The 23,776-nt window shown below is 57.3% G+C and overlaps 1 protein-coding gene across 5 annotated transcripts; it reads left to right on the top strand.

Annotated features, from left to right (window-relative positions):
- Positions 1-509: 509 nt before the first annotated feature.
- TNKS1BP1 (tankyrase 1 binding protein 1) lies at positions 510-23,776 on the top strand (the record flags this gene model as incomplete). Of its 5 annotated transcripts, none has more annotated exons than XM_080688174.1 (12): positions 510-626; positions 3,529-3,637; positions 4,664-5,297; positions 6,726-6,795; positions 9,167-10,576; positions 12,745-14,897; positions 20,745-21,120; positions 21,366-21,528; positions 21,622-21,758; positions 22,377-22,534; positions 22,777-22,849; positions 23,328-23,776. In XM_080688174.1, 10 exons carry the CDS (start codon positions 3,544-3,546, stop codon positions 22,835-22,837), a joined length of 5,256 nt encoding a protein of 1,751 aa, XP_080544300.1. In that variant the 3' UTR covers positions 22,838-22,849; positions 23,328-23,776. The 5 variants fall into 5 exon arrangements, with proteins under 5 accessions (XP_080544300.1, XP_080544302.1, XP_080544301.1 ...); XM_080688176.1 differs by having other exon boundaries at positions 21,366-21,519; XM_080688175.1 differs by having other exon boundaries at positions 21,369-21,528.

Here is a 23,776-nt window from a genome sequence, read left to right on the forward strand (position 1 = left end):
CACCAAATTATGAGGTCGGAAGAATTTGTATCTAGGGAGCCGGTATAACAGGAGATTAGTGAGGAAAATAGAGCTTCCTCATTTATACCTCATTTATACACCACGTGGGATGGCCACGTGGCATAGGCTCCCAGGTGTTACCACAGAAGCCTCCCTTCGGCCAGTGGTTACCTTCTTTCTCGCGTGACTCTATGGTGCTTCAATCAGTTCAGGCCGCGGGGCCTGAGTATTGCGCCGTCCCCTTAAGTTTCCTCTCTAGGCTGTCATCTCGGTGGCCATTTTGCCCAAACGCTATTAGCGGCTGAATTGCGTCAGTTTCACCCGGGTCGGATCCTGGGGCGGGTCCCTCATTTGCGAGACTCATGAATAATTGAGTGCCTGGGCTGCGCCTGTTTGCATACGGTCAGGCGAGTTCGGCACGGGCTTTCCACTCCGGGTTTCCATTGGCTCATGGATATTCATGAGGCGCTCCGGGGGCGTGGGCCTGGGCGGGGCTGGGGGCGGGGCCCCTCGGCGGCTAGTTCTGGCTTGGTTGGCGGTGACGGCGGCTGCAGCGGCGGCGGTGGCGGAGAGTGGCGTCGGGGCGCCAAGCCCGAGCCGAGCGGAGCCGGATCCCGGGAGAGCGCGTGAGTGCGCGGGGGCAGGCGGGAGGGCGAAGGAGGGGGCGGGGTCCAGGGTTGGGGGCGGGGGAGAGGCATGGGAGGAGTGGGCGCTTTCCAGCTAGGATCTTAGGTTGAGGTGGAGTTGGGGGGGCGGTGTGCAGGAAAGTTTGCAGGGGCCAGGGGCGCGGAGGAAGCGACGGGCACGTGAGAGCGGGCCCGTATGCGCGGGGGCGGAGGGTGCACGGCCTGTAGCTCGTGCTGGCTGGGCCAGAAGAAAGGGGGGAAGGGGCGAGGACTTGAGGCGGGGCCGGGGGGGTAGGCGGAGCTGTTAGAGGGACCCCTCCCTCCCCCTTCTCCCAGATCCGCGCTAGCCCCCTCCCCCCGGATCCCTCGGCACGCCCCCAGCCACCCCAGTCCGCCCCCACCCAGTCTGTGTCCTCAGTCCCTCGTCTTTTCGCCGGCTGCTTCACGTCCCGCGCACTGGTCTTCCGCTTCTGCTGCCCCCGCCCTCGCCCCCGCCCTCGCCCCCGCCGCCCCCCTTCTCTTCTCCTCCTCTTCGGCTGCTGCCGTCCCCTCTGTCCCCAGCTTTCCCACTGGGCCTCTCCAGACCGCCCCTCACCCTGGCTGTTCCGTCTTCCGCTGGCCCTCCCTCCTCCAGCAGTTTATATGCTATCCCTGCCGACCTCTCTGGGTCCGGATCCGGGCAGAGATCCTAGGGTCCATAGGGGCGACCCGGCTTGCGCCGAAGTCTCTTGGGCCCCTGCCCCGGCTGGAACTGCCGGGCCTCTCCCCAGCCCTTGTGGCAGCCCCTGATTCCTGGGGTGGGGAGTGCTCAGAGCCGCTGTGATTCTGCAGCTAGGGCTTTGGCACCTGGGTTTCCTGACTGGGGCCTTTGAGCTGCTGTGGGATCTCCTCAGTTGGGGAAGCCGAGCCCCCACTTCATTGCTGCGCGCTCATACTGCAGAGGTGTCCATTAGGCCCCCAGGTGAAAGAGTTTTTCGGTTCTGGGCTAGTTTGTCTCCATTTCTAATCACCCACACCATGTTCCTTGTAATAATGTTCAAGGACAAGGAAACAATCATGAGTTTTAATTTTATTTTTCCTATCGTGTGCCCCTCCCCCATGCACACTTGGCCTGGCTCTGCACAGTTATTCACCCACCCATAGTGAGCAGTGCGCCCTGCAAGTTGGCTGACCAAGGGAATTGACAGTCTTGGGTTTCTCTCTACCCTCCTCTCTCTACTCCCCTCCCATCTTTGAAACAAGCTGGGGCAGGGTCAAAGATGAGGGGTGGGTGGATTTTGCAAATGTTGGGCATTAAAGGGCCCTTCTTTGGATTTGGCGCTGTCTTCCCTGACTAGGAATGGGTGACTCTGAGGAAGGCTGTGCCCATTGCAGTTTGGAGGGGGTTAGATTTTCCTCGGGGGCTCTGTGCATACCATGTGTTAGGAACTAGAGGGAGGAGCACTCTGTCCCCCAGGCTGGAGAGCCTGGGGTGGGGGGAGGGTGTTGTGGGTGGGATGGTGCTTCTGGAGCCAGGATGAGAACTGAGGAGGTGGTGGAGTGTCTGAAGAACAGGTGACATGACTGGGCCCTGTGGGAGTGAAGGAATGGTCTGGGGAGAGGAGGAGGTGATTACCAAAGGATGGTAGCTCATCGGTGACACTGAATGGAATTGTATTCATAATGGCCAACATTTATTGGGCACTTACTATGTGCTAGGCATTATGCTCAGCAGTTTGCATGCATCTTTTACCGTAAGTCTCCCAACAGTCACACTAACTCCACTTTTCAACTAGGGAAACCGAGGCTTAGAGAAGTAAGCCCTGTGCCTAAGGGCACACAGCTGGAAAGTGGTAGACCCTCCCAGCATTGAATCAGACCCCAATCTCCCTCCTGGTACAGGCTTAGAGGAGGGACACCCAATGACTTCTATAGGGCTGTGTCACTTGGTTTAAAATTTTCTTCTGCCTCTCAAAACCCCTCAGGCCAATCCTAGGCCAGTGAGGGCCACCCAAGTATCACCAGTGCTTAGGCTGTGGCTGTCCTACCCTGCCTGTCCTAGAAGGGGAAACCCCAGGGAGTCTTTTCCCCCAGGCCACCCCACCACCGGATGTTCTCAAGCCCTGTCCCATTCTCCCAGCCCAGCCTGGGCCGGCTCCTCCTTCCTCTTGGCGCGGCTCTGGAAATCCAGTGGGAGGCCATTGCTATGGCAACAGGACTAGGCCCTGGCTTTTACCTCATCAAATTCCGTACTGAAGCCAAAGCAATTGAGAAATTAAAGAAAAAAATGTATTCCAGATGTTTACTTCTTATTCCTTATTTTTCCGTGTTTGGATGAGACTGCTCTGAGGGAGGCGGGAGTGGGGCAGGGATGTGGAAGGAGGAGGAGGAAAGGGGGAGAGGGAACCACTCCCAGCTGCAGGAGGGAGGGAGGGAAGGAGGGTGAGCGGGAAAGGGAAGGCAGGCCCAGGTTGGGGAGGAGCGGGTTTTTCCCGTCTCCCATGAAGTGATTCACGAAGAGGCTTCAGACTCTGGTCTGCCCTTTTGCTCTGCCCCTGAGTAGATACCTCGAGCAGGCTGCTGCACCCAAGGGGTGCCCTGGGAACAGTAAGTGGGGTGTCTTGGAGAGCTCAGCAGGGGAGGGAAGAATAGGTAGCCCCCTGAAGCTCCAGGACTTTGGGGTTAGGAGACCAGAGTTAGAGAATGATCTGGGAAGAGTTGAGGATACACTGCTGGGGACCTCCCTTGACCTCCCACCCGCTCTGAAGTTCCCTCTTCCTGTCCCACACTCTGCCTCTGCTAGAAGTAGCAGGCTTCCCTTGGCCAAGCCTACTGCCAACGCCCAACCCTCTCCTCCTCGCTCTTATTTCCTGGGTCTTTGGCTGCCCCTGCTCATACCCTCCGCTTCTCAATTCTCATGCAGGTTCTGCCGAATGTGATGAAAGTGTCTGTTCTCAGGGAAGGCACAGCCATGGCTTCCCCACCACCCCGGGAGATGGAGGAGGAGCTGGTATCTGCTGGCTCTGAGCCAGGTAGGTGCCTATGGGTACAGGGTGGAGCAGGGTGGCTGGGAGGACAGAGAGGGGTGGAGGCTGAACCCCCATTCTGTCTTGGAAGGGGTGGGGGAGTGATGATTCTGTTGAGGTGGGAGGGAGGAGTGCAGGATGAGTTTGAAAGGTTCTCAGTTCCTGGCGAGACCCTTTAGAACAGTTAGAGTTCTTAGATCTACAGCAGATAAGAACAAGCTAACCTTCAAAATGATGTTGGTAAAGCGAGTGTTTTGAGAGGAGGAGGCTGAGGTCTAGATGAGAAATGACGTGTACCTATAGGGATTTGAACCCAGACCTCCTGGCTCCTGTCTAGACTCCTTTCTTAGGCTGAGCTGAATGAGTGGATGATAGAGGGCCATGGCAATGAGTAATTCCAAGGTCTTTTATTTGGCTTTGGAATGCCATATATAGAAGGTAGGTTCCTGATCTTGTTTTTTTTTCCCCTGTAGCAGATTTACTTCTGTGTGGGTTAGGTCAATAGTAAGTTTGCATTCCTCATCACACACCTGGGGAGGTGGCCTGGGTGTGTACTGGGGGAGGGACAGCCAGGAGGCAGAGTAGGGAGGCTTAGCTGGGATAAAAGGTTTGCTGTGAATGGTAGGGTGGTAGAGTGTCATGTAAAAGGACAGGACTAGACTGGAGAAATGTTGGGCTGAGTGCTCGATATAGGTAGGTAGCATTCATTTATTGGCTTATTTGCTCATTCATTCATTCTTTTAATAAGAACGTGTTAGATGCAGAGTAGGGTACAGGAAGAATTAAGGTGTCAGCTGGACCCTTAAATAGCTTTAGCTTATAGGAAGGATTGAATAAACATTTTGAGAATTTGGAGACAAAAGGTGCTTCTGGGATATGTATGGTAAATCAAGGAAGGCTTCATGGAAGAGGTGACATTTGGCTTGTGCCTTGAAGGTTGTCAACATTTTGAGTTTAGTAGGGTGGGAGATGAAGAAGTCTACTTCCTGGTTCTTCTGACAGCCTCCCCAACCAACCTTTTCCTTTTGGTAGGTGACCCTCGGGCCAAACCTCCTGTCAAGCCCAAACCCCGGGCCCTGCCTGCCAAGCCAGCCCTGCCTGCCAAACCCAGCCTGCTGGTGTCCGTTGGGCCGCGGCCGCCCCGGGGTCCCCTGGCTGAGCTGCCTTCTGCCCGGAAGATGAACATGCTGGCAGGACCCCAGCCCTATGGTGGCAGCAGGCGTCCCCTTCCCTTTGCACCAAGACCACCGGCCGAGACGTCTACTGGAGGAGAAGCCACCCAAGAGGCTGGGAAGGAGGAGGCTGTGAAAGAAGAGATGCCTCCGTTGACACCCCCGGCTCGATGTGCTGCCCCAGGGGGTGTACGGAAGGCCCCCGCCCCCTTCCGTCCAGCCTCTGAGCGCTTTGCAGCCACTACAGTGGAAGAGATTCTGGCCAAGATGGAGCAGCCGCGGAAGGAGGTCCCCGCCAGCTCTGACCGCCTCTGGGGCTCCCGCCTCACCTTTAACCATGATGGTAGCTCAAAATACGGCCCCAGGACCTATGGCGTGGCTACTGCTCCTGTGGATGAGGATAGTGGGACCCTCTCCAGGGAATGGTCCCAGGAGGGGCCTGCGAAGTCTCCCACAGAGTGCCCTGGAGAGCACAGCCAGACCCCCGAGGAGAGGTGAGGGGCGGGAGGCTGTTGCATTCTGGGGGATGAAGTAGGTGGCCCCATCTGGGACTCTGACCTTCACTGATAGGTCAGTTGTGTGCTGTGAGTGCAGGCAGGCTCCGGTCTAAGTTACAGAGCTTTCCCCAGCAGACGGTGTTATGACTAGATTCTCTTTACAGTTATAATTTTCTTTACAGAGTTGATGGGCATTTGTGGAGCGTTCAGATGCACAGTATGGAAGTTTCTTTTTAATGCCAAGAGCTGAACTTAGCCTCATTTAATCCACAGCCATTCTGTTTAGTGAAGGGAAGTATTCATGTTAGAGATGAGGAAACAGATTCAGAAGGGTCTTCCCATGGTTCCTCAGCAACTAAGGCAGAGCTGGGGTTTGAATTCATGTCTATTTTCAAAGCACGTGCTCTTAACTGCTGGCTCCTACTGTGTGCGGAGCAGTGTACCAGGTGCTGGTGTGTGATGAGAAGGGCACGGTCTGCCCGCAGGAGTCTGATGGGAGAGATAAGATGTGAACACACCTTGATGCCAGGCCAGCTAGTGTCACCGAGCAGAGATTACGGCCGGGCTGGAGACTGTTGCCTGTAATACACTTCTCCAGAGTTGTGCCCGTGTAGAGGAGGCTGGCCAGGAGGTGCCTCTCGGGGTGGTGGGCACAAGGGCTTGGAGGAAGAGGCCGAGGGATCTCAAGTGCCATCCCCAGGACAGGGAGAGCCCGCTTGAGGCACTGTTGGCCCCCTGGGCCCTTGGTGGCTCTGCTGGGCCCAGAGGCTCCCCACCCCTTCCTGCTGCTGTGAAGGGCAGGGCTGCTGTGGTCTGGGCTGAGCCCAATGCTGAAGGCCTCTGCCCTACCCTGCCCTCCAGCCCTGCCCTTTTCTCACCTGAAAGTACCTGGAGGGCAGGGCTCTGGATTAACCCTTCTTTGTCCCAGGCCAAGGCTCCCAGGCTGGGTTCAGCGCTCTATCCTCCCCTCCCTGGCTCCAAGCAGAGCTTCAGAGGAACAGCTTCAGCCTTGGAAAATGACTCTGCCCCCCCTCCCTCCCCCTGCGCTTCTTCAAGAAGTATTGGCAGGGCAGCCAGGCCAGCTGTACTCTCCCTGGCTGGAGGAGAACATTAACCCCGTAGGGGCTGGGGGGAGAAGGTTATCTTTTAGGGAATCATTGGTGAGTGTGGGCATCCAGGATGGTTTTCCTAAAGGGACTAGGGGAATTTAACCCTGGGTAGAGAGGGAGGGAATAGGCACTATCTCCTGGGCCATTTTCTCCATGGAAACTGGGTAGCTTCTCTGTCCCCAGTGGTCTCAGGCAGGGCTCAGGAGGAAATGCCTGGGGCGGTTAACTTTGGGTGCTGCTATAGCTCTGTCCCCTTATTCATCGGTCATGGGCTGCTTAATTCTGTGCCTGCATTTTCTGTCTTTCTCCCTCCCAGGAGCCCCCCTTTGGACCGGGCCTTCAATGGGGACCTGGCTCAGCCGGCCAGCTCTGAGTCACCTACCGACGTGAGTTATCCTCCGTTATGACTTGGACTCATAGTATTCTAAAGCTGGAAGGGTCACCTGAGATCATCTGCTCTATCTCTTTCTGGTTCTGATGGGGATACTGAGGGTCATGGAGGAGGGGGTTTGCCCAGGGGCTGGCCCCGGGACTCAGATTTCTTGACTCCCAGGCCAGTGCTCTTGATCAAGTGTGGTTCAGGCCATGAGGCTACTCGTTATAAGGAATAATTATCATCGTAACTGCCGTCATTCACGCACCTACTGTGTGCTGGGCATGTGCCAGGAAGGCTGACTAGCTTAATCCTTGTGATCACTGCAGCTAGTGCGCCCTGTTAGTCACACATGAGAGGCTCACCGAGGTTAAGTAACTTACAGGGGCTGAGGCAGGCTCGGAATTGTCTGACTCGAGTGCTCCCCTGGAAGGACTCAGTACCTTCCTGGCCAGGAAGCCAGGCTGTCCGGATCGCAGGGAGAGGGGAGCACCGGGGTGGTGGTGAGGACTGAGAGGTGATGACGGATCGCGTGGAACCTCGCAGGTCACTGGGAGGACCTTGGCTTGAGTGAGGGGTTTGGAGGAGAGTTGTAAAGAGTCACCGTGTGCTCTTGGTTGCAGGGAGCTGAGAGCAGCAGCAGGGCCAGCTGGGGGCTCTTTGAGTAATCCGGGGGTGAGGTGATGGACCCTGGAGGTAGCCTGTGGTGAGATGGTGAGAAGTGGTCACGCTGGGTGGAATTTGAAGGTCAGTTTGGGCACAGGGCTTGCAGATGGATTGACAGCAGATAGAGGGAGCGTGCACACAGAGTCAAGGATGGCGCCAGGGCTTTTGGCCTTAGCAACCGGAAGGACCAGGTTACCATTTCATGAGAGGGGTCTTGAAGGGTGAAGCGGGATGGGAGGAGATGAGAGGAGTTTGCTTCTGGATTAGTGGAGTTTGAGATGTCTTTTAGACATCCACGTGGAAATGTCGAGTGGGCAGTGGGCTATTTGAGTCTGGAGCTCCAGGGACTCGTAGTTAAGACCGGCTGAGCACCAGGGGAGTGGGTGAGCCTCTGGAGGGAAGAGGACCGAGGCCCAGCCCAGCCCAGCCCAGCCCAGCCCAGCCGAGGAGAGGATGGAGCAGCAGCCAGGTGAGAGGAAAGCTGGCGAGAGTGGATTCCTGGAGGCTATAGGAAGCCAGCTTTCATGATGGGAGGAGGGAGGAGGGAGAAGGGAGAGGGAGGTCAGAAAGGTGCACTGAGAATGGGATTTAGCTACAAGGAAACATCGTGACCTCGACCAGAGCATTTAGGTGGCAGGTGCAGGAAGCAGCCTGTTTGGGGCTACAGTAAATGTAGACAAGGTGTTCAGGAAAGTGAGCGGTAGCAAGAGAGAGAGGTGAGGGCAAGAGCGTTTTTCTTTTTTTTAGGGTGGAAGAAATGAGAGCAGTTTGTGTTGATGGAAATGATCCAGGAGAGGAGGAAAAATCAGTGACGCAGGGAAGAGGGGAGGGGTTGGCCTTAGCCTCGAGCAAGGACAGTTCACTCTCTGGGATCCCGTCAGGTAGCAGGGTGTGGGCGTGCAATGCCGTGGTTTCTGTGTTCTCAGGGAACCAAGGTCGGCAGCTGAGAGAGGATGGGAGCAGATGTCTGAAGTTTGAAAGCATTGCCCCCCATCATCCCACAGCATCCACTCTTGATAAGTCCTGTCCTGAGAGGCCACATGCACGAATCTTATTTACTCCTCTCCTAAGTCTGTGAGGGGGACATTGTGGCCACCAGCCCTAATGGACAGAAGGGGAGGCTGAGGCTCAGAGAAGTCAAGTGACCACCATATGGAAGGGCCTACAGCTTACGAGAGGCGGTGCGGGTGACTCCGTGCCTGAAGCCCGAGGCCTGCCTGCTTCCGTCGGCAGCGCTGGGACCTGGGAGTGCACCGAGCAGTGTGGGCAGCTCCACGTCCCCTGAGCTGCTCCTGGGAGCTGCGCTGGGCTCAGAGTCCTGCTCTGAAGCAGAACCCCCACATGCCCGATGGTCAGATTTCCTAATTTCCTTTTCCCTTTATGAAGCCAGAGTTCTTGACCATGAACCATGGACGCTTAGGAGATCCTTCGATGAGCTTTGGGATAGGTGGGTGGGAGTGTTTGAACCACCTGAAGTGTGGGTCATACTATGTGAATAGGGCTCTGTGTGTTTTCTGGGGAGAGGGTCTAAAGGAGGGGGCTGAGAACCTTAAGAAGTCCTAATACTTGGGGCCTTTCCCAGCTGAGCTGAGAGGCCCCCAGTTTTCTCCTCCTGTCTGTGGAGTGAGAGGTGAAAAAGCAGCTGACCTGTGGTCTATATGGGGTTGGCAGGGGTCTCCTCCACTGGTGAGTGATGGCTCTCAACCTTTCTCTTGCAGGTTTCCAAGCCCTGGGTCCCCTCAAGTCCAGGCCCCACCGCAGAGAATGGAGGGTTCACCAGCCCAGGCCTCCCTGCTGAAGTCTCAGGCCCAGCCCCTGGGTCTCCCCAACTTCACTCACCCCACCAGAGCTCTCCCCGCCACTCTCATCTTCCAGAGGTCCAGAGTCCTGCCGCTTCCGGGCCTTCTCCCTGCCTCCCTGCGACTCCAGCATCCCCAGTTGTGGTCCTGCCAGATGAGGGCGCCTGCCATGCCCCTAGCCCAGGGTTCCCTGCTTTGGGAGCCCCAGATGCCCCCAGACCCAGTAGCCCTCCCGTGGAAAAGGTCTCGGGGAGCCACAGCCCAGAGCAGCTTCCAGCCACCTCACCCCGGCCCCCGATGGAGGGGGGTGAGTTGCTTGATCCCGATCGGACGTTCCCATCTGGTGAGGAGGTGGCCAGGGGTGACACACAGCTCCGCCCCACCGGCCTGGGTCAGCGCCGGTTTTCTGAAGGTGTGCTCCGGCTGCCTGACCAAGACCAGAAGCTGGGCGGCTCGCTGGCTGACCTGCTCCAAACCCAAGGGGGCCAGTCAGCCCTGGATCGTCCCTTTGGGTGTGGGACAGAGTCCAACTGGAGCTTGTCACAGTCCTTTGAATGGACCTTCCCCACTCGGCCTTCAGGTCTAGGGGTGTGGCGGCTGGACTCCCCGCCTCCCTCCCCCATCACTGAAGCCAGTGAGGCCGCAGAGGCTGAGGCTGCGGCTGCGGAGGCTGAGGCTGTGGCTGCGGAGGCTGGGGCCACTGTGGCTGGTGACTTGGCTGCATCCAGTGGGGAGGGAGTGTTCCAGCAGGGGCGAGGGGTCTGGTCAGCTCCAGAGGGACCAGGAAGGCCTGGTTCTTGGGTGCAGACAGATGATTCGGGCATCTCCCCAAACCAAAAGGGTGATGGGGAGAGTCAGCCTCCATCCCCAGCTGATCCCATCAAGCCTCTGCCAACAACAGGGAGCCCACCTGAACCAGCCTTGCTACAGGCAGAGGAGAGGTATGAGGAGCGGGAGCCCCTGGCCGGACAAGAGTCCCCACTCCCTCTGGCCACCAGGGAGGCCGCCCTGTCCGTCCTGGAGCCGGTCCTGGGGCAGCGGCAGCCAGCATCCCCTGACCAGCCCTGTGTCCTCTTTGCTGACACCCCTGACCCTGGGAAGGCACTGCCTGCTGAGGAGGAGGCTGTGACCCTGGCCCGGGCTGAGACTACCCAACCCAGGACTGAGGCTCAGGACCCCTGTAGGGCGTCCCCCGAGCCTGCAGGTCCTGAAAGCAGCTCCCGCTGGCTGGATGACCTCCTGGCTTCGCCACCCCCCAGTGCTGGCAGTGCACGGCGGGGACCTGGACCTGAGCTGAAGGACACACAGACCCCAAGTGCCTGCTCTGAGGTGAGGATGGGCACAGGGAAGCCGGGGGCCTCGGGATGGAAGCCAGGGCTTCAGGGCTTTGCTCTTTCCGAGTGGACTTTATTTGTCTAGACAGGGGTGGGCAAACTTTTTGACTCGAGGGCCACAATGGGTTCTTAAACTGGACCGGAGGGCCGGAACAAAAGCATGGATGGAGTGTTTGTGTGAACTAATATAAATTCAAAGTAAAGGAGCGGAGGGGAGAGCAAGAGAACCGGATAGAACAGCCGGATCCGGCCCGCGGGCCGTAGTTTGCCCAAGGCTGGTCTAGAGCTTGGGGTACAGCTATGAGCAAGGCACCTATGGAGGTGCCCCTCACAGCTGTGCAGCTTGGCAAAGCTGTTGGCAGGGGCTATGGATGGTGCTTCGAGTTTAGAGCTTGTACCAGCATCCACTAGCTGAGTGGTTTTGGGAATGTGCTCTAACCTCTAAATGTCTGAGTCCTTTCATAATAACATCAGGGTTGTACTGCAGGTAAAGTGAAATGTGCAACACGCTCCGTGCTTGGCATATACCAAGTGTTCAAGCCTTTATTAGGACTAGTATTGTGAAAGGCTACAGTGTGGCCACTTAGGGCGTGGGTGCTGGAACCTGATGGCCTGGGTTCATCTCTGGCTCTGTTATTTGCCCAGGTGTGACCTTGAGCAAGTTACTGCACTGCCTGTGCCTCGGTTTGTGCAGCTGTAATATGGGAATAACAGTCATGAACTCTACCTAATAGGGTCATTGTAAAGACTACATGAGCTATGATACCTATAAAGTACTGACAGTGGCACCTGGCTCATCATTGAGCACCTAGTACATCACGAGTTTGTTTTTCTCTCCTTTTGATTCCCAGGGACTCCTTGGCTGGGCTCAAAATTATTGCCATTGAGCTCAAGACCTGCCTTGTAGACAGGCAGCCGAGGTCCAGAGCTGGCGAGCCTTGTGCAAGAGTACCCAGCGAGTTGATGGCTGGGCTTGGGCCCAGTGCCCTTTCTCCTTCCACACTTCCTCTCATTTTAAAGGCTGGGGTCCAGGTGGCTTTTGAAATGTATTTTTCTAGCCCAGCCTGGGCTGGTAGGGGCGGGACTGAAAGGAAGGAGGAGCCAGGGGCCTTTTGAGGGAGGTGGTGGAAGAGGAGGAGCAGGAAGGAGTTAAGATCCAGCTCGTTCCTGCTGTAGGTGTGTCTGTCCCAGGATGTGGGTGACTCAACTGGCTTCTGGGCGGGGCCACCAGAGCTGCAGCTGCTCTAGAGGGAGTAGGGCCAGGGTGAGCCCAGAGCCAGAGCCAGAGCCAGAGCCAGAGCCGTCTGCCCGCCCCGACAGGTCCTGGTGCAGGGGAGCGGCCCAGCCCTGCCTACCCAGCTGCCCGGGGTGGGTGCTGGGGGCCGGGGCGATGGCCCAGCTTGGGGATGGGGAGCACAGCATGTCTGTCTTGGAGAGGCTGTTGGCCAACGCAGCCCTGCGGGATGAGGCCGGCCGGCTGCACAGCCCTGAGGCCAGGGCTCACCCGCCCTCAGGAGTGAGTCAGGGAGTTCGGGTGTGGAGCCCTGGCTGGGTGTTTTGCCTGTGTCAGAGGCTGTCCCTCCTGTCTCCCCACCAGGGGCCAGGGGCGAGGGATGGCTGGGAGGTCTTCCTGGGGAGGGCTGGGCAGTGGGTGCTTTCCTTAGGGAGGGAGGGCTGGGAACTTCTGGGACTAGACGGGCTGGGGTGGTGGTGGAATCTCGCAGTGGAAAGGAGGTTGTGAAGGGGCTTTGAGTCGTGTCCTTTCATAAAGAAAGTGTGCCCCACACCCTGTGAGGACCACACCAAGCCAGGCTGCCTCTCTCGTGGCTGGTAGCCAAGTGTTGCCCAAGAGCTGTAAACATGACCTTAGGGTCATCGATTGAGTACCCATTGCTGAGTGCTCTTTGCGAGCCAGTGCTATGCTGAGGACTTGGCTTAGATGATCTTGTTTAATCCTCCCTAACCACCCATGCAGTAGGAGTTACACCTGTTTAAGGATGAGGACCGCGAAGCCCAGAGTGGTTAAGTGATTTGCTCAAGGTCACACAGCTGGGATACAAACCCAGGCTTTTTGTTGCCAAAGTGTGGGCACCAGACAGTGCGGACTCCCATTCTGGATGGACTCTCAGCATTGTTTCTTTGTTTCTCTTTTCTGATTCCCAGGGACTCCTCGGCTGGGCCCAGAAAGATCTGCAGAGTGAATTTGGGATTGCAACAGATACACAGTCCAGCAGTTTTAGCCCTTCCAGCTGGTCCCAGGACACTTCTCAGGACTATGGCCTTAGCGGTGCGAGCCCCAGAGGGGACCCAGGCCTTGGAGAGAGGAGCTGGTCCAGCAAGAGTGGGCAAGGAGCAGGGGAAGGGAGCGCCAGGGAGTGGGCCAGCAGGTGTGGCATTGTTGGCCACGAGGAGGTGGAGGTCCATGAGGAGGAGGAGGAGGAGGTCGGCAGCCCTCGTGGGAGCGGGGGGCTCCCAGCCCAGGACCGGGTGATTGGAAAGCCAGCCCTGCTTGGCACTCAGCAGAGCCAGGAGCCGGATGTTCAGGACTGGGAGTTCAGAAAGAGAGATTCCCAGGGCACTTATTCCAGCCGGGATGTGGAACTCCAGGACCAGGAATTCGGGAAGAGAGATTTGCTGGGTTCTTACAGCAGTCAGGATGCGAGCCTTCAGGACTGGGAGTTTGGGAAGAGAGATTCTTTGGGGGCTTATGCCAGCCAGGAAGTGGAGGAAGTGAAGAAGAAGGACCACCTGGGCAAGTACAGCAGCCAGGATGCCGACGAGCAGGACCAGGAGTTTGGGAAGAGAGATGCATCGCTTGGCATCTTTGGCAGCCAGGGTGCTGAGCAGCCGGACCTGGATTTTGGGAAGAGTGCCTGGATGAGGGATTACAGCAGCCGTGGCAGTGCCACGGCCCTCAGCCCCCAGGACCGAGGCTTCGGGGTGAGAGCCCTGAGCACCGCGTTCAGTCCCAAGGAACCCCAACAGCAGGATGAGGAGTTTGAGAAGACTCTGAGTGGAGGAGATGGCCTGGGCGAGGCCAGTGGGGACACAGGCCAGCCAGAGGAGAGAGAGTTGGGGTGCTTGTTCAGCCCCAGCAGCCCCCAGAACAAGGATGGAGCACTGGGACCAAGAGCCCAGAGTAGCTGGCAGGATAGCGGTGCCAGCCAGGAGGTTGGAGGGCTGCATAGGAGACAGCAGGCAGGGGACCAGAGCCCAGGCGATGCCGACCCTGAAGACAGGAAAGTGGGGCAGCGAGGCTGGGCTGGCGACTTCAGCCTAGGTGTGGTCTCCCAGCCAGAGGCGGCCTTCAGCCCAGGGCAGCGAGACTGGAGTGGTGACTTCTGCATGGAGGCTACCGAGAGGAGCCATCATTTTGGGATCATTGGCCACGACCGAGTGGGCAATGCTGGCCCGAGTCCTTCCAGCAAGATGGGAGGTGGCCACTTTGTGTCTCCTGAGAAGACCTCGACTGGGTCCGTGGACTGGACTGACCAGCTGGGCCTCAGGAACTTGGAAGTGTCCAGTTGTGTGGGTTCTGGCGTCTCGAGTGAGGCCAGGGAGGATGCCGTGGGACAGACCGGCTGGTCAGATAACCTGCGGTTGAGAGATGTGGACCTGGCTAGCCATTTGGAGGCAGGGGGTTCTGAGGAGCCCAGGGAGATGGGAGTTGGGGAGAAGGACTGGACTTCTGATGTTGGGGTGAGGGGCAGAGATTTGGCTGGGGTGGGGGAGGCAGAAGGGCACAGCCAGGCCAGAGAGAGTGGCGTGGGGCAGACCAACTGGTCAGGTGTGGAGGCCGGAGACTTCCTTAAATCAAGGGAGCGTGGAGTAGGACAGGCAAGCTGGACACCAGACCTGGGGCTCAGGAACATGGCCGTGGGGCCAGATAGCAGCTCCAGGGAGCTTGGGGTGGGCCAGGTGGACTGGGGTGACAGTCTGGGCCTGAGGAATTTGGAGGTGCCATGCGACCTAGAGAATGGAGGTTCTCGGGAGCCACGAGGATGTGGAGTGGGGCAGATGGACTGGACCCAGGACTTGGGGCTCCGGAATGTGGAGGTCTACGGGACTCCGAGTGAAGCCAGAGAGCATGGGGTGGGAGAAGTTAGCCAGTGCCCAGAGCTAGGCCTCAGGGACACTGGTATCTTGTGCCCTGGCCAGGAGGCCAGAGACCCAGACCCCATGGAGGCCAGGGAGCTGGGGGTTGGCGAGATGAGTGGACCAGAGACCCAGGGCGAAGATGACTCCTCGCTTTCCTTGGAGACCTGCTCTGAAGACCCCGGAATGGAGATGGGAGAAGCCCCCGGCTTCGGAGCCAGGTAAGGGAACACCATCCCAGTGTGCGAGGAGAGGTGTGCCGGAAGCCTGAAAAGTTGCAACCTGTCTGAATGGTGACTGTGATGTTGGAGGTGTTACTACTTTTGCAGCCCATGTTTTAGGCTTCCTTGGTGACGTCATATTGTGGCTGCTGGAGGAGATGGTATATATCCCACCTCTGGAGACTCCCACTGAGCACAGTGGCTGTTCCCCATGCCTCTCAGCTCTAAGCCACAGGTGCTCCTGGGCCAGGGACCACAGTGCTTTCGTGGGCATAGGAAAGACTCTGTCTTCTTGGCCTTGGCCACTCCAAGTCGGGAGTGGAGTGGACAGTGGCACATTGTCTCTCAGGAGGTTAGGAACGTGGTGCTTCTTGTCTGCCCGTTTTAAGGCCCAGAAGAAGCAATAATTTAAGAACCCAAAGGACATTGGGACCTGACTCGTGGCCACATGACCTTGGCCTCCCTGCAGAGTGGCTGAACAAGAACTTTGTCAAGGAACACGTTGGTAGTTTTGTGAGCCAGCCACAGTCTGTCTCGAACTTTTTATGTGCTAAAGCCAACTGAGGTGATTTCCCATTTGGAAAGAGTGCAAAAAGGCATTGCATCTCTTTTTTAATTATCTTATTGGCACTATTACAGATGTCCCCCTTCTCCCCTCCTTTGCCTAGCTCCACCCAGCTCCGCAACCCCTCCCTTGGCCTTCACCACTCTATTGTCTGTGTCCATGGGCTGTGCATATATGTTCTTTGGCTACTCTCTTCACTTTCTTCTATCCAGGTCTCCCCACACCCCCAGTCCCCCACCCCAACACATCGCATCTCTTTGTTAACATTTCCATCTACTGAGATTTGGTTTCATTGTCTTGACTGAGTAGAATGTTTGACCTTTCCCAACCCTGGAGCTTCTCACCAGCCATGGTAGGAAGGGAAGGGAGGTGTGGGGCTGATGGTAGTGGCAGGGGGGCAGGAGGGACCAGGAAGGGTCTAGAGCAGCCATGGGCAAACTATGGCCCGTGGGCCGGATCCGGCTGTTCTATCCGGTTCTCTTGCTCTCCCCTCCGCTCCTTTACTTTGAATTTATATTAGTTCACACAAACACTCCATCCATGCTTTTGTTCCGGCCCTCCGGTCCAGTTTAAGAACCCATTGTGGCCCTCGAGTCAAAAAGTTTGCCCACCCCTGGTCTAGAGGGAGGGAATGGGGGAGGTGTTGGAAGGGTTGGGAAGGCATTAGGGACTGAGGAGGAGGAGGGGGAGAGGAAAGGACAGAGCATGGGGCCAGGCTGATGCCCAGGGGGTTGAGGCTATAGAGGGAGATGGAGGAGTGTGGGAGGAGTGTGGGGAGGAGGTGAAGGCTGCAGGGATGGGGCTCCTGGGTCCTGGACATCTCTGAGCCTCTCTCTCTGATGTGGGACTCAGGAAGCTTTAGCATTCCGGGTGCCGGCAGCGTGTGGGCGCCTGTGGTTGCTCTGATTTCTTTTCGGGGGACTCAGGACTCTGCAGTCCCCCAGGGCGCTGCTGCACACCTGACCTCATTGATCTTCACAGCTGCAGGTGAAGCGGGAGGGATTATTACCCCTCCGGTTTGCAGGAGAATAGGGGTGTTGAGGAGAGTGTGTCTTTCCTGCGTCCCTAAATGCCGTGAGGTGCAGCCACTGCGTTCAGGACTCAGACTACGAAGCAGTGGGGCCCACCACCCTCTACTTTTCCCCTTCAGTTGGGGTGGCTCTTAAGAAGGGGAAGAGGGAATATCTTCCCCTTTGTTTAGGATGGAGGGAGAGGCTGGCCTGGTGGGAGCTGGTGAGGGGACTGGGTTGGGGACCAGGAGGTTAGTGGCAGAGAAGCAGGGAGTCCTCAGCTGTCTGAGCTTTGGTCTCCGTCAAGATGTGTGGCTGTTACAAGTTTGGGAAATGCTGGGTACTCTGTGGCCATCCTAGAGCCTTAGAATGCATGTGTATTAGCAAGTATCAACCCGTTAAAGCCTTAAAGCTGAAGAAGAAGGAAACATGTTTACCTTTCTCTAACGGCAGTTTTCACCGCAGGAATTTTTAAGAGTACAATGCCTGACTTTTTAGGGGCACTGACCTCTTTCCCTTTAGATTGTCAGATAAAAAGTGACAATAGCCAACACAACAATAGCCGTCCAGTGTGAATGAATCAACATTATACCTATTTTGTGTGTGTGTGTGTTTTTAATCCTCACCCAAGGATATTTTTTCCATTGTTGTTGTTTCTTTTTAAGAGAGTAGAAGAGAGAGAGGGAGGGAAGGAGAGAGAGAGAGAGCGAGAGAGAGAAACATCTACATGAGAGACACATAGATTGCCTTCCGCATGCACCCCAACGTCCCTGGGGATTGGCCCTGCAACCCAGGTACACACCCTTGACTGGGAATTGAAACTGAAACCCTTTAGTGCTCAGACTGATTCTCTAACCACCGGGCAACACTGGCCAGGGCTACACCTTTTTTGGGGGGGGCAAAAAATATATTTCCGGTGTGCTGCAAAATTTTAGTAATTAGTTTATGTGTCCCATGAGGTGAAAAAGGTTGAAAATCACTGTTCTGACACAATGTTTCCCAAACTTCACTAGTATCCAAGGGCCTCGAGCTCTGAGCAGCTGGTTTAGAGAAATTCTGCGCTCTGGGAAGTTACTCTTTAAAGGAAAAATTGGAGGTTCCCATGGTAATGAGAAGTCCTTGAAGGTAGGTCAGCGTAGTCCTTGGGCCCCTCTGCCAGGTTTGGGTCTGGATTCTGTTACCATCTCCGTGACTTTGGGTGAGTTCCTTCTCAGCGCCTCCGATTCCTCGGCTGTAAAGTGGGAGTAATTTACTCCCAGGGCTCACCGGGTGTTGGCGTTCACATGTGGGAAGGGCTAGATCTGTCTGGCACGTGGTAAGCACCGGAAAAGTGCTTGCTACCTGTAGTCGTACCTGTTTTGCAGATTTGGATGGATGTGTCCATAAAGTGAGGCCACTGGGGACATTTTTTGTCACCATTCCTGTGTGGGACAAAGGTTCCCCCACAGCGGTCGTTGGCTGGAATGCTGCCTGGCAAACTGTGACATGAAAAGACCGGTGTCGGGGTGGGGGTGGGTAGACGGTTGGGACTGCTTGGCGCCCCCTCTGTATCCAGGGCCACCTTGTCCTGGGGGAGTGGCGCTCCTGGGTCCCTCAAGAGCTGGTGCATTGCCCCCTCCCCTCTCGGCCTCCTGGTCATCTCCTGCCCCTCCCCCTGCACCTGTAGAAACCTGCAGTTATTTTGGGCTTTCCTTAGAATCTGAGAGAACCCTCAGAGATCACTCATTCCATGGGTGGGTAAACTGAGGCCCAGGGAGGCAGTGTGGCTGGCACAAGGACACAGCCTGTGACCGTGGGCTCCTTCATGTTCCCTTGGGCCCCAGCCTTGGGGTCATCTCTCTGCGTGCTCTTCCGGTCTCTGGGTCAAGACCAGCTACTTCCCCTTTAGACACATCATTCCAGCTCAAGCCCTGACCTCCTCAGAGTCTTGGAGCCTAAAACACTGGAAGCTGCTTTTTCCAGATCTACTACATACCATTCCCGGGATTGCACCTGAAGTGCGGGTGGGTCCAGCCCTCAGGAGACTCAGAATTCCGATGGGGCAAAGGGTATAGAGGGCATAAGATGAGCCAAGTTCTGAGGCCAGGAACCTGTGTTGAGAATGATGATGCTTATCCTAAACATTTATCAAATGTTAGCTATGTGCTGGGCACACGTTTCTGCCAACAAACCCAGCAAAGTCTAGGTACTTCTGTTATCCCCATTTTACAGACAAAGACACTGAGGCTCAGAGTAGGTCGGTAACATTGCCAAGGCCCCAGGCATAGTAGCGGAGGGGACCCAAATGTGCCCTGGAGTGGCAGTGCTCGGCACAGCCTGTCTCCATTTCCTGCCAGGAAGGGGCTCAGGTTATAGGTGTTTCTGGGTGCTCAAGAGGAAGGAAGCTTCTCTGGAGATGAAGAGACAGGTCCTTGTGCCAGCCACACTGCCTTCTCTGGGGTTTAGACAGGCTGGCAGGGATGATCCCACTGCATTTCCCAGCATCCCCCGCCCTCCCCTCCCATGGCCTCCCCCAGGGCTGCCCTCTGCCCACCTGGTGTGGGGCCAGGTCTCGCTCTGGATGTGGGTCTTTTTTTTAAAATGATTGCTTTTTCTAGAGAGAGGAAGGGAGAGGGAGAGAAACTTCAATGTGAGAGCGAAACATCTATCTATTGGCTGCCTTCCAGGGATCGAGCCCACAACCCAGGCGTATGCCCTGACCAGGAACTGAACTAGCAACCTTTCAGTGCACAGGATGACGCCCAACCAACTGAGCCACACCAGCCAGGGCTGCATGTGGATCTTTCCATCCACCCATCACTGTTTCACATCCCCGCAGCTCTTCCTCAGCTTGCTCTCTGCCCTACCCCGGAAAGCTTGGGGCAGGGCCTCCTCAGGCTGGAGGGCTGCTGTTGCCTCCCCCTCCTACCCCAGCCTCCTGATTTGAAGCAGCAGGGTGAGCTGGCTTTGGCCCCCATCCAGGCTGCTGTATTTCTGCTGCGGCCTCCTCCGCCTCCCTCCCCGCCAGACCGCTTTAATTTCCATCTGTCAGCAGCTTGTGGAAGGACAGACTGACACACGTCCTGTCCAGCCCTCCCGCTTCGGTCTTGGTACTGAATCACCTGCCTCACTCTCCACCCCTCCAGTCCATGGGGAACTCAAGGCCTGGCTCCCGCCAGTCTTTGCCACGCCTGTGCATGGTGTGAGTGTGTGCGTGTGCATGGTGTGAGTGTGTGCGTGTGCATGGTGTGAGTGTGTGCGTGTGCATGGTGTGAGTGTGTGCGTGTGCATGTTGGTGTGGCTCTGCTGGCAGGAGTGACAGACGACATGCACACTGTCCTGCCTGAGGTGTGCTGCGAGTGGGTCGGGGTGTCTGTGTGTGTGGGGTGGCAGCTGGACAGCACACGAGCTCCTGTGTGAGGTGGTGAGAGTGCACGTGTGCTGTGCATATGTGTTTGTGTTGTGTTTTGAGGGAGCAGCAGGCAGAAGACACGTAAGCTACATTGAGATGCAAGCTTCTCCTGCACTCAGCAAACATTTGCTTAGTTCTGCTCCTGGCCAGGCCCTGGGCCAGGGGCGGGGGGAACAAAGGCAAAAGGGGCCTCATCTTTGCCCTTGCGTTGTTCACATCCTGGCAGTGGGGACAAAGCCTCAGCCTCGGAGGCAGGGGCTGGCGGGGGGAGCTCTGGGCTTGCAGGGCCGAGGAAGGGTGGAGGCTGGGGGAGGGGAGCAGGCCAGCTTCGGAGGAGGAATTAAGCTGCAGGGAGAGTGAGTGGAGGGGTGGTGGGGGAAGCTTTCCCTGTGGCGGGCGAGGGAACAGGGCCTGGCATGTTCTGTGAGATGGGCACAGGGAGGGGTGACATGGGCAGGGGCACTGAAGAGGCTGCGTGGCTCATCCCAAGGCGAGTGTGTGCCCAAGCAGGTGCCCCTGGGAGGGCCACTCGGACAGCTTCGTCCACATGGATGGCAGGAGTAGCAATAGCGGCTGTTCATCGGGCACACGCTGAGTGCCAGGCGGTGGACGCGTGCTCCAGGTTCTCATTTCATTCCCCCAACAGCACTATGAAGTTAGAAGCGTTTGTAGGTGAAGGGACTCACCCCAAGTCCCTTCAGTGGAGGACCCAGGATCTGAACCTGCCAGGCTGGCCCAGCTCATCCCTTCTGTGCTGTGTTGTGTGTGGTCTTGACCGTGCCCTTCGGGAGGGAGAGGGGAGACAGAACCTGTGAAGGGGCTTTGGGGGAGGGAGATGTGGCTGCACCGTGACCCTGTTCTCTGGTCTGGCTCCTTTGCAGCCCCAGCAGCGGCTGCCTGGCCCGCTCACCACCCTCCGCCTCCCAGGGCCTGCTGGAGGAGATGCTGGCCGTCAGCAGCTCCAAGGCAGCGGCCCGGAGGGAGTCGGCAGCTTCCGCTTCGGGCCTGAGGACCCTGTTGGAAGAGGAAGGAACCACGGCAGGTGCCGATCGAGGGGAGCCCCTGGAGCCTGGCAGGGACCGTCTGCCCTCCTGGAGGCCCCAGCCCGATGGTGAAGCCAGCCGGACAGAAGAGGTGGACGGCACCTGGGACCCTGCAGGGGCCGGGCTGGGCGAGCAGGGTCCAATGCACCCCCCTCGGCGACCCTCCCAAGGCCCTCCCCCCAGCTCTCCCAGTCAGGACTTCTCCTTCATCGAGGTCAGTGGGGGGTGAGCCCAGGGCAGTGGTTGGGCTATTGGGAAGGGTTGGGGGTGGTGGAGCCAGAGCCTGGTCCCTGGGGCTCCTCCAGCGGCTCAATCCAGGAGGCAGAGTGGGTGGTGGGTGAAGAATGGGGGGTGAGTCATGAACAGGGATCTGCTCGCAGCGGCTGCTTTTGAAGGGCTTATGTGGGATGGGGCAGGACCACGGGACGGTGATGGCAGTGGTGTTGCCGTTGTCCCAAGCAGGACACCGAGATCCTCGACAGTGCCGTGTATCGAAGCCGTGCCAACCTGGGGCGCAAGCGTGGGCACCGGGCCCCGGCCATCCGGCCCGGCGGTACCCTGGGCCTGTCAGAGGCGGCAGACTCGGATGCACGCCTGTTCCAGGACTCTACGGGTAGGGCCAGTGAGTTCTTTGATGTCTGTGTCGATGTGGGGGTGAGCCGGGTGGTGGGGGCCTGGGGTTGCTCTCTGCTGAGCCCTCCTTGGGCCCTTGCAGAGCCACGAGCTTCTCGGGTGCCGTCTTCAGACGAGGAGGTGGTGGAGGAGCCTCAGAACCGCAGGACACGGATGTCCTTGGGCACCAAGGGGCTGAAAGTCAACCTCTTTCCTGGCCTGAGCCCGTCAGCCCTGAAGGTACCATTCAGTGACTCAGCAAACATCCCGCTAGCTGGCCCCTTGAATCCAGCCTTTCTTTTCTCCATCATTTGTTCATTCCCCCATCTCTTTCCCATTCCTCCTCTCCTTCTGCTCTCCATGGAGGGCCCTGCTTGACCCTGCGCTCGCTGTGTATTAAGTGTGATGGAAGGAGGAACCTCGTGGGGTAGTGAGGGACACAGCCATGTCCATAGTTCTGGTGAATGGAGAAATTTAGGGGTCACAGGGAGGTGCAGATAAGGGCTGGGCCTGTTCAAAGGGGAAGTTATTTCCTAAGAGTGGGGTAGGAGGGTAGATTGGGAAGGCCTCCTGTAGCATTTGCTTTTAGCTTTGAGGCATGCATAGGAGTTGGTGGGAGGCCTTGCAGGCAGAGGGAACAAAGAGCAAAAGCTGGACGTCACCCCTGGCTTTGTCCAGCTGAGTTAGCCTGAACTCCCAGTATCTCAGCTCAGAGAAGTTTGTCGTGAAGTGACTCCCCACCCATCTGGGTAAAAGGACTGCAGAGGGGTTTGAGCCTGACTGTGGGGACTGCCTGCCCTTCTCTCAGTGCTCTTGCCTGTCCCGCTGACACCTGTCTGCACTGGACTTGTCTCTCAGGCCAAGCTGCGCCCCCGGAACCGCTCGGCTGAGGAGGGGGAGCTGGTGGACAGCAAGTCGAGCCAGAAGGAGTCCACGTTCCAGCGTTCCAAGTCCTGCAAGGTCCCAGGGCTGGGGAAGCCCCTCGCCTTACCTCCGAAGCCAGAGAAATCCTCAGGGTGGGTGGCCTGAACTCGGGGCATTGGCTGAAACCCCACTTTATGTAGAGGAAACCGAAGCTCGGGGAGGAGGTCGACGTGCCCCAAATTAACTGTGTTAAGTTGGTGGCAGAGTTTCCATCTCTGCAGCCAGGCCCTGGGCTGCCTCTCCTGAGTGGGGTGGGGGTTTTCTATTCCTGCCTCTCCTCATTCTGTTCAGCTTTCCTCAGGTTGCTTTGTGACCTTTGCCTTCTGCCTTCTAGGTCAGAAGGATCATCGCCCAGTTGGCTGCAAGCCCTGAAGCTGAAGAAGAAGAAGGTCTGAGAAGTCACTGAGGTGAGGGCAGGTCCCTGGGCTCGGGCCTGGCTGGGGTTAGGGAATGGGGTTCAGGGGTGAGCAGCGAATGCCCTGGAGGATGCGGGAAGTTCCCCTTTGCTCTCCATTCCCCTTTCTCTGCCAGGCTGAAAACAGGCAGATGGAACCAAGTTCCAGAGACTTGGGGGGCGGGGGAGGGGGTTGTCCCTCGGCTTCCCCTCAGTTTTGCCCATAGAACTAAGTGTTGTCGTCTGGCCTTTGATGGACCAGGAGGGCTTCTATCCCAGCCTTCCTCCCTGGGCCAAGGATGGTCCCCGGGCCCTGTGGCTGAGTGTGCTCCACCAGCCCTTCTGGCCTGGGACCCCAGGGCACTCACCAGGGACCTTCCTTACAACTAGGCTGTGTGGGGAGAGCCGCGATGGGCAGGGAAGGAAGCCGAAGCCTCTCCTCTACCCGCCATGGTCGGCTCCATGAGCTCTTCTTTTCCCTCCCGGTGCAGGTCCTTCCCATCTGGCAGTCCCAAGCAATGCCCGTTCCTGTGGGGTCCCTGGCAAGGAGATGGCTGGAGCCCCTTCTCCCCCCATGTCCCAGGCTGTAGCCTCTGTCCCCCTCTGCCTCTGTCTGAGGAGCATCTGGGGAGGCACATTTATGCACTTTGTATCACCTTTCCAACTTCCCTCCACACCTTTCCTCTCGGCCTGGATTCCGTCATTTGTGGTCCAAGGTTCTGGTCCTCCCTCCGTGTACCCCCCTCCCTTTCTGCTTCCTCCTCCAGCCTCCCTTGGGTTTTGTTTTGATACCAATTTATAACATTTTTTATAAAAGCCTTTGATTTTGTAATGGATGGAACTCAGCCCCACCCCAGGTCTCCCTCTGCCCTGCCAGGTGCCCCATAGAGACCCAATAACATTTTGCCACTTGAAACAATAAAGTTTTTTTGGAATTGGT

The sequence above is a fragment of the Plecotus auritus genome (genome assembly GCF_963455305.1).
Source record: "Plecotus auritus genome assembly, chromosome: 9".
Taxonomy (NCBI): Eukaryota; Metazoa; Chordata; class Mammalia; order Chiroptera; family Vespertilionidae; genus Plecotus; species Plecotus auritus.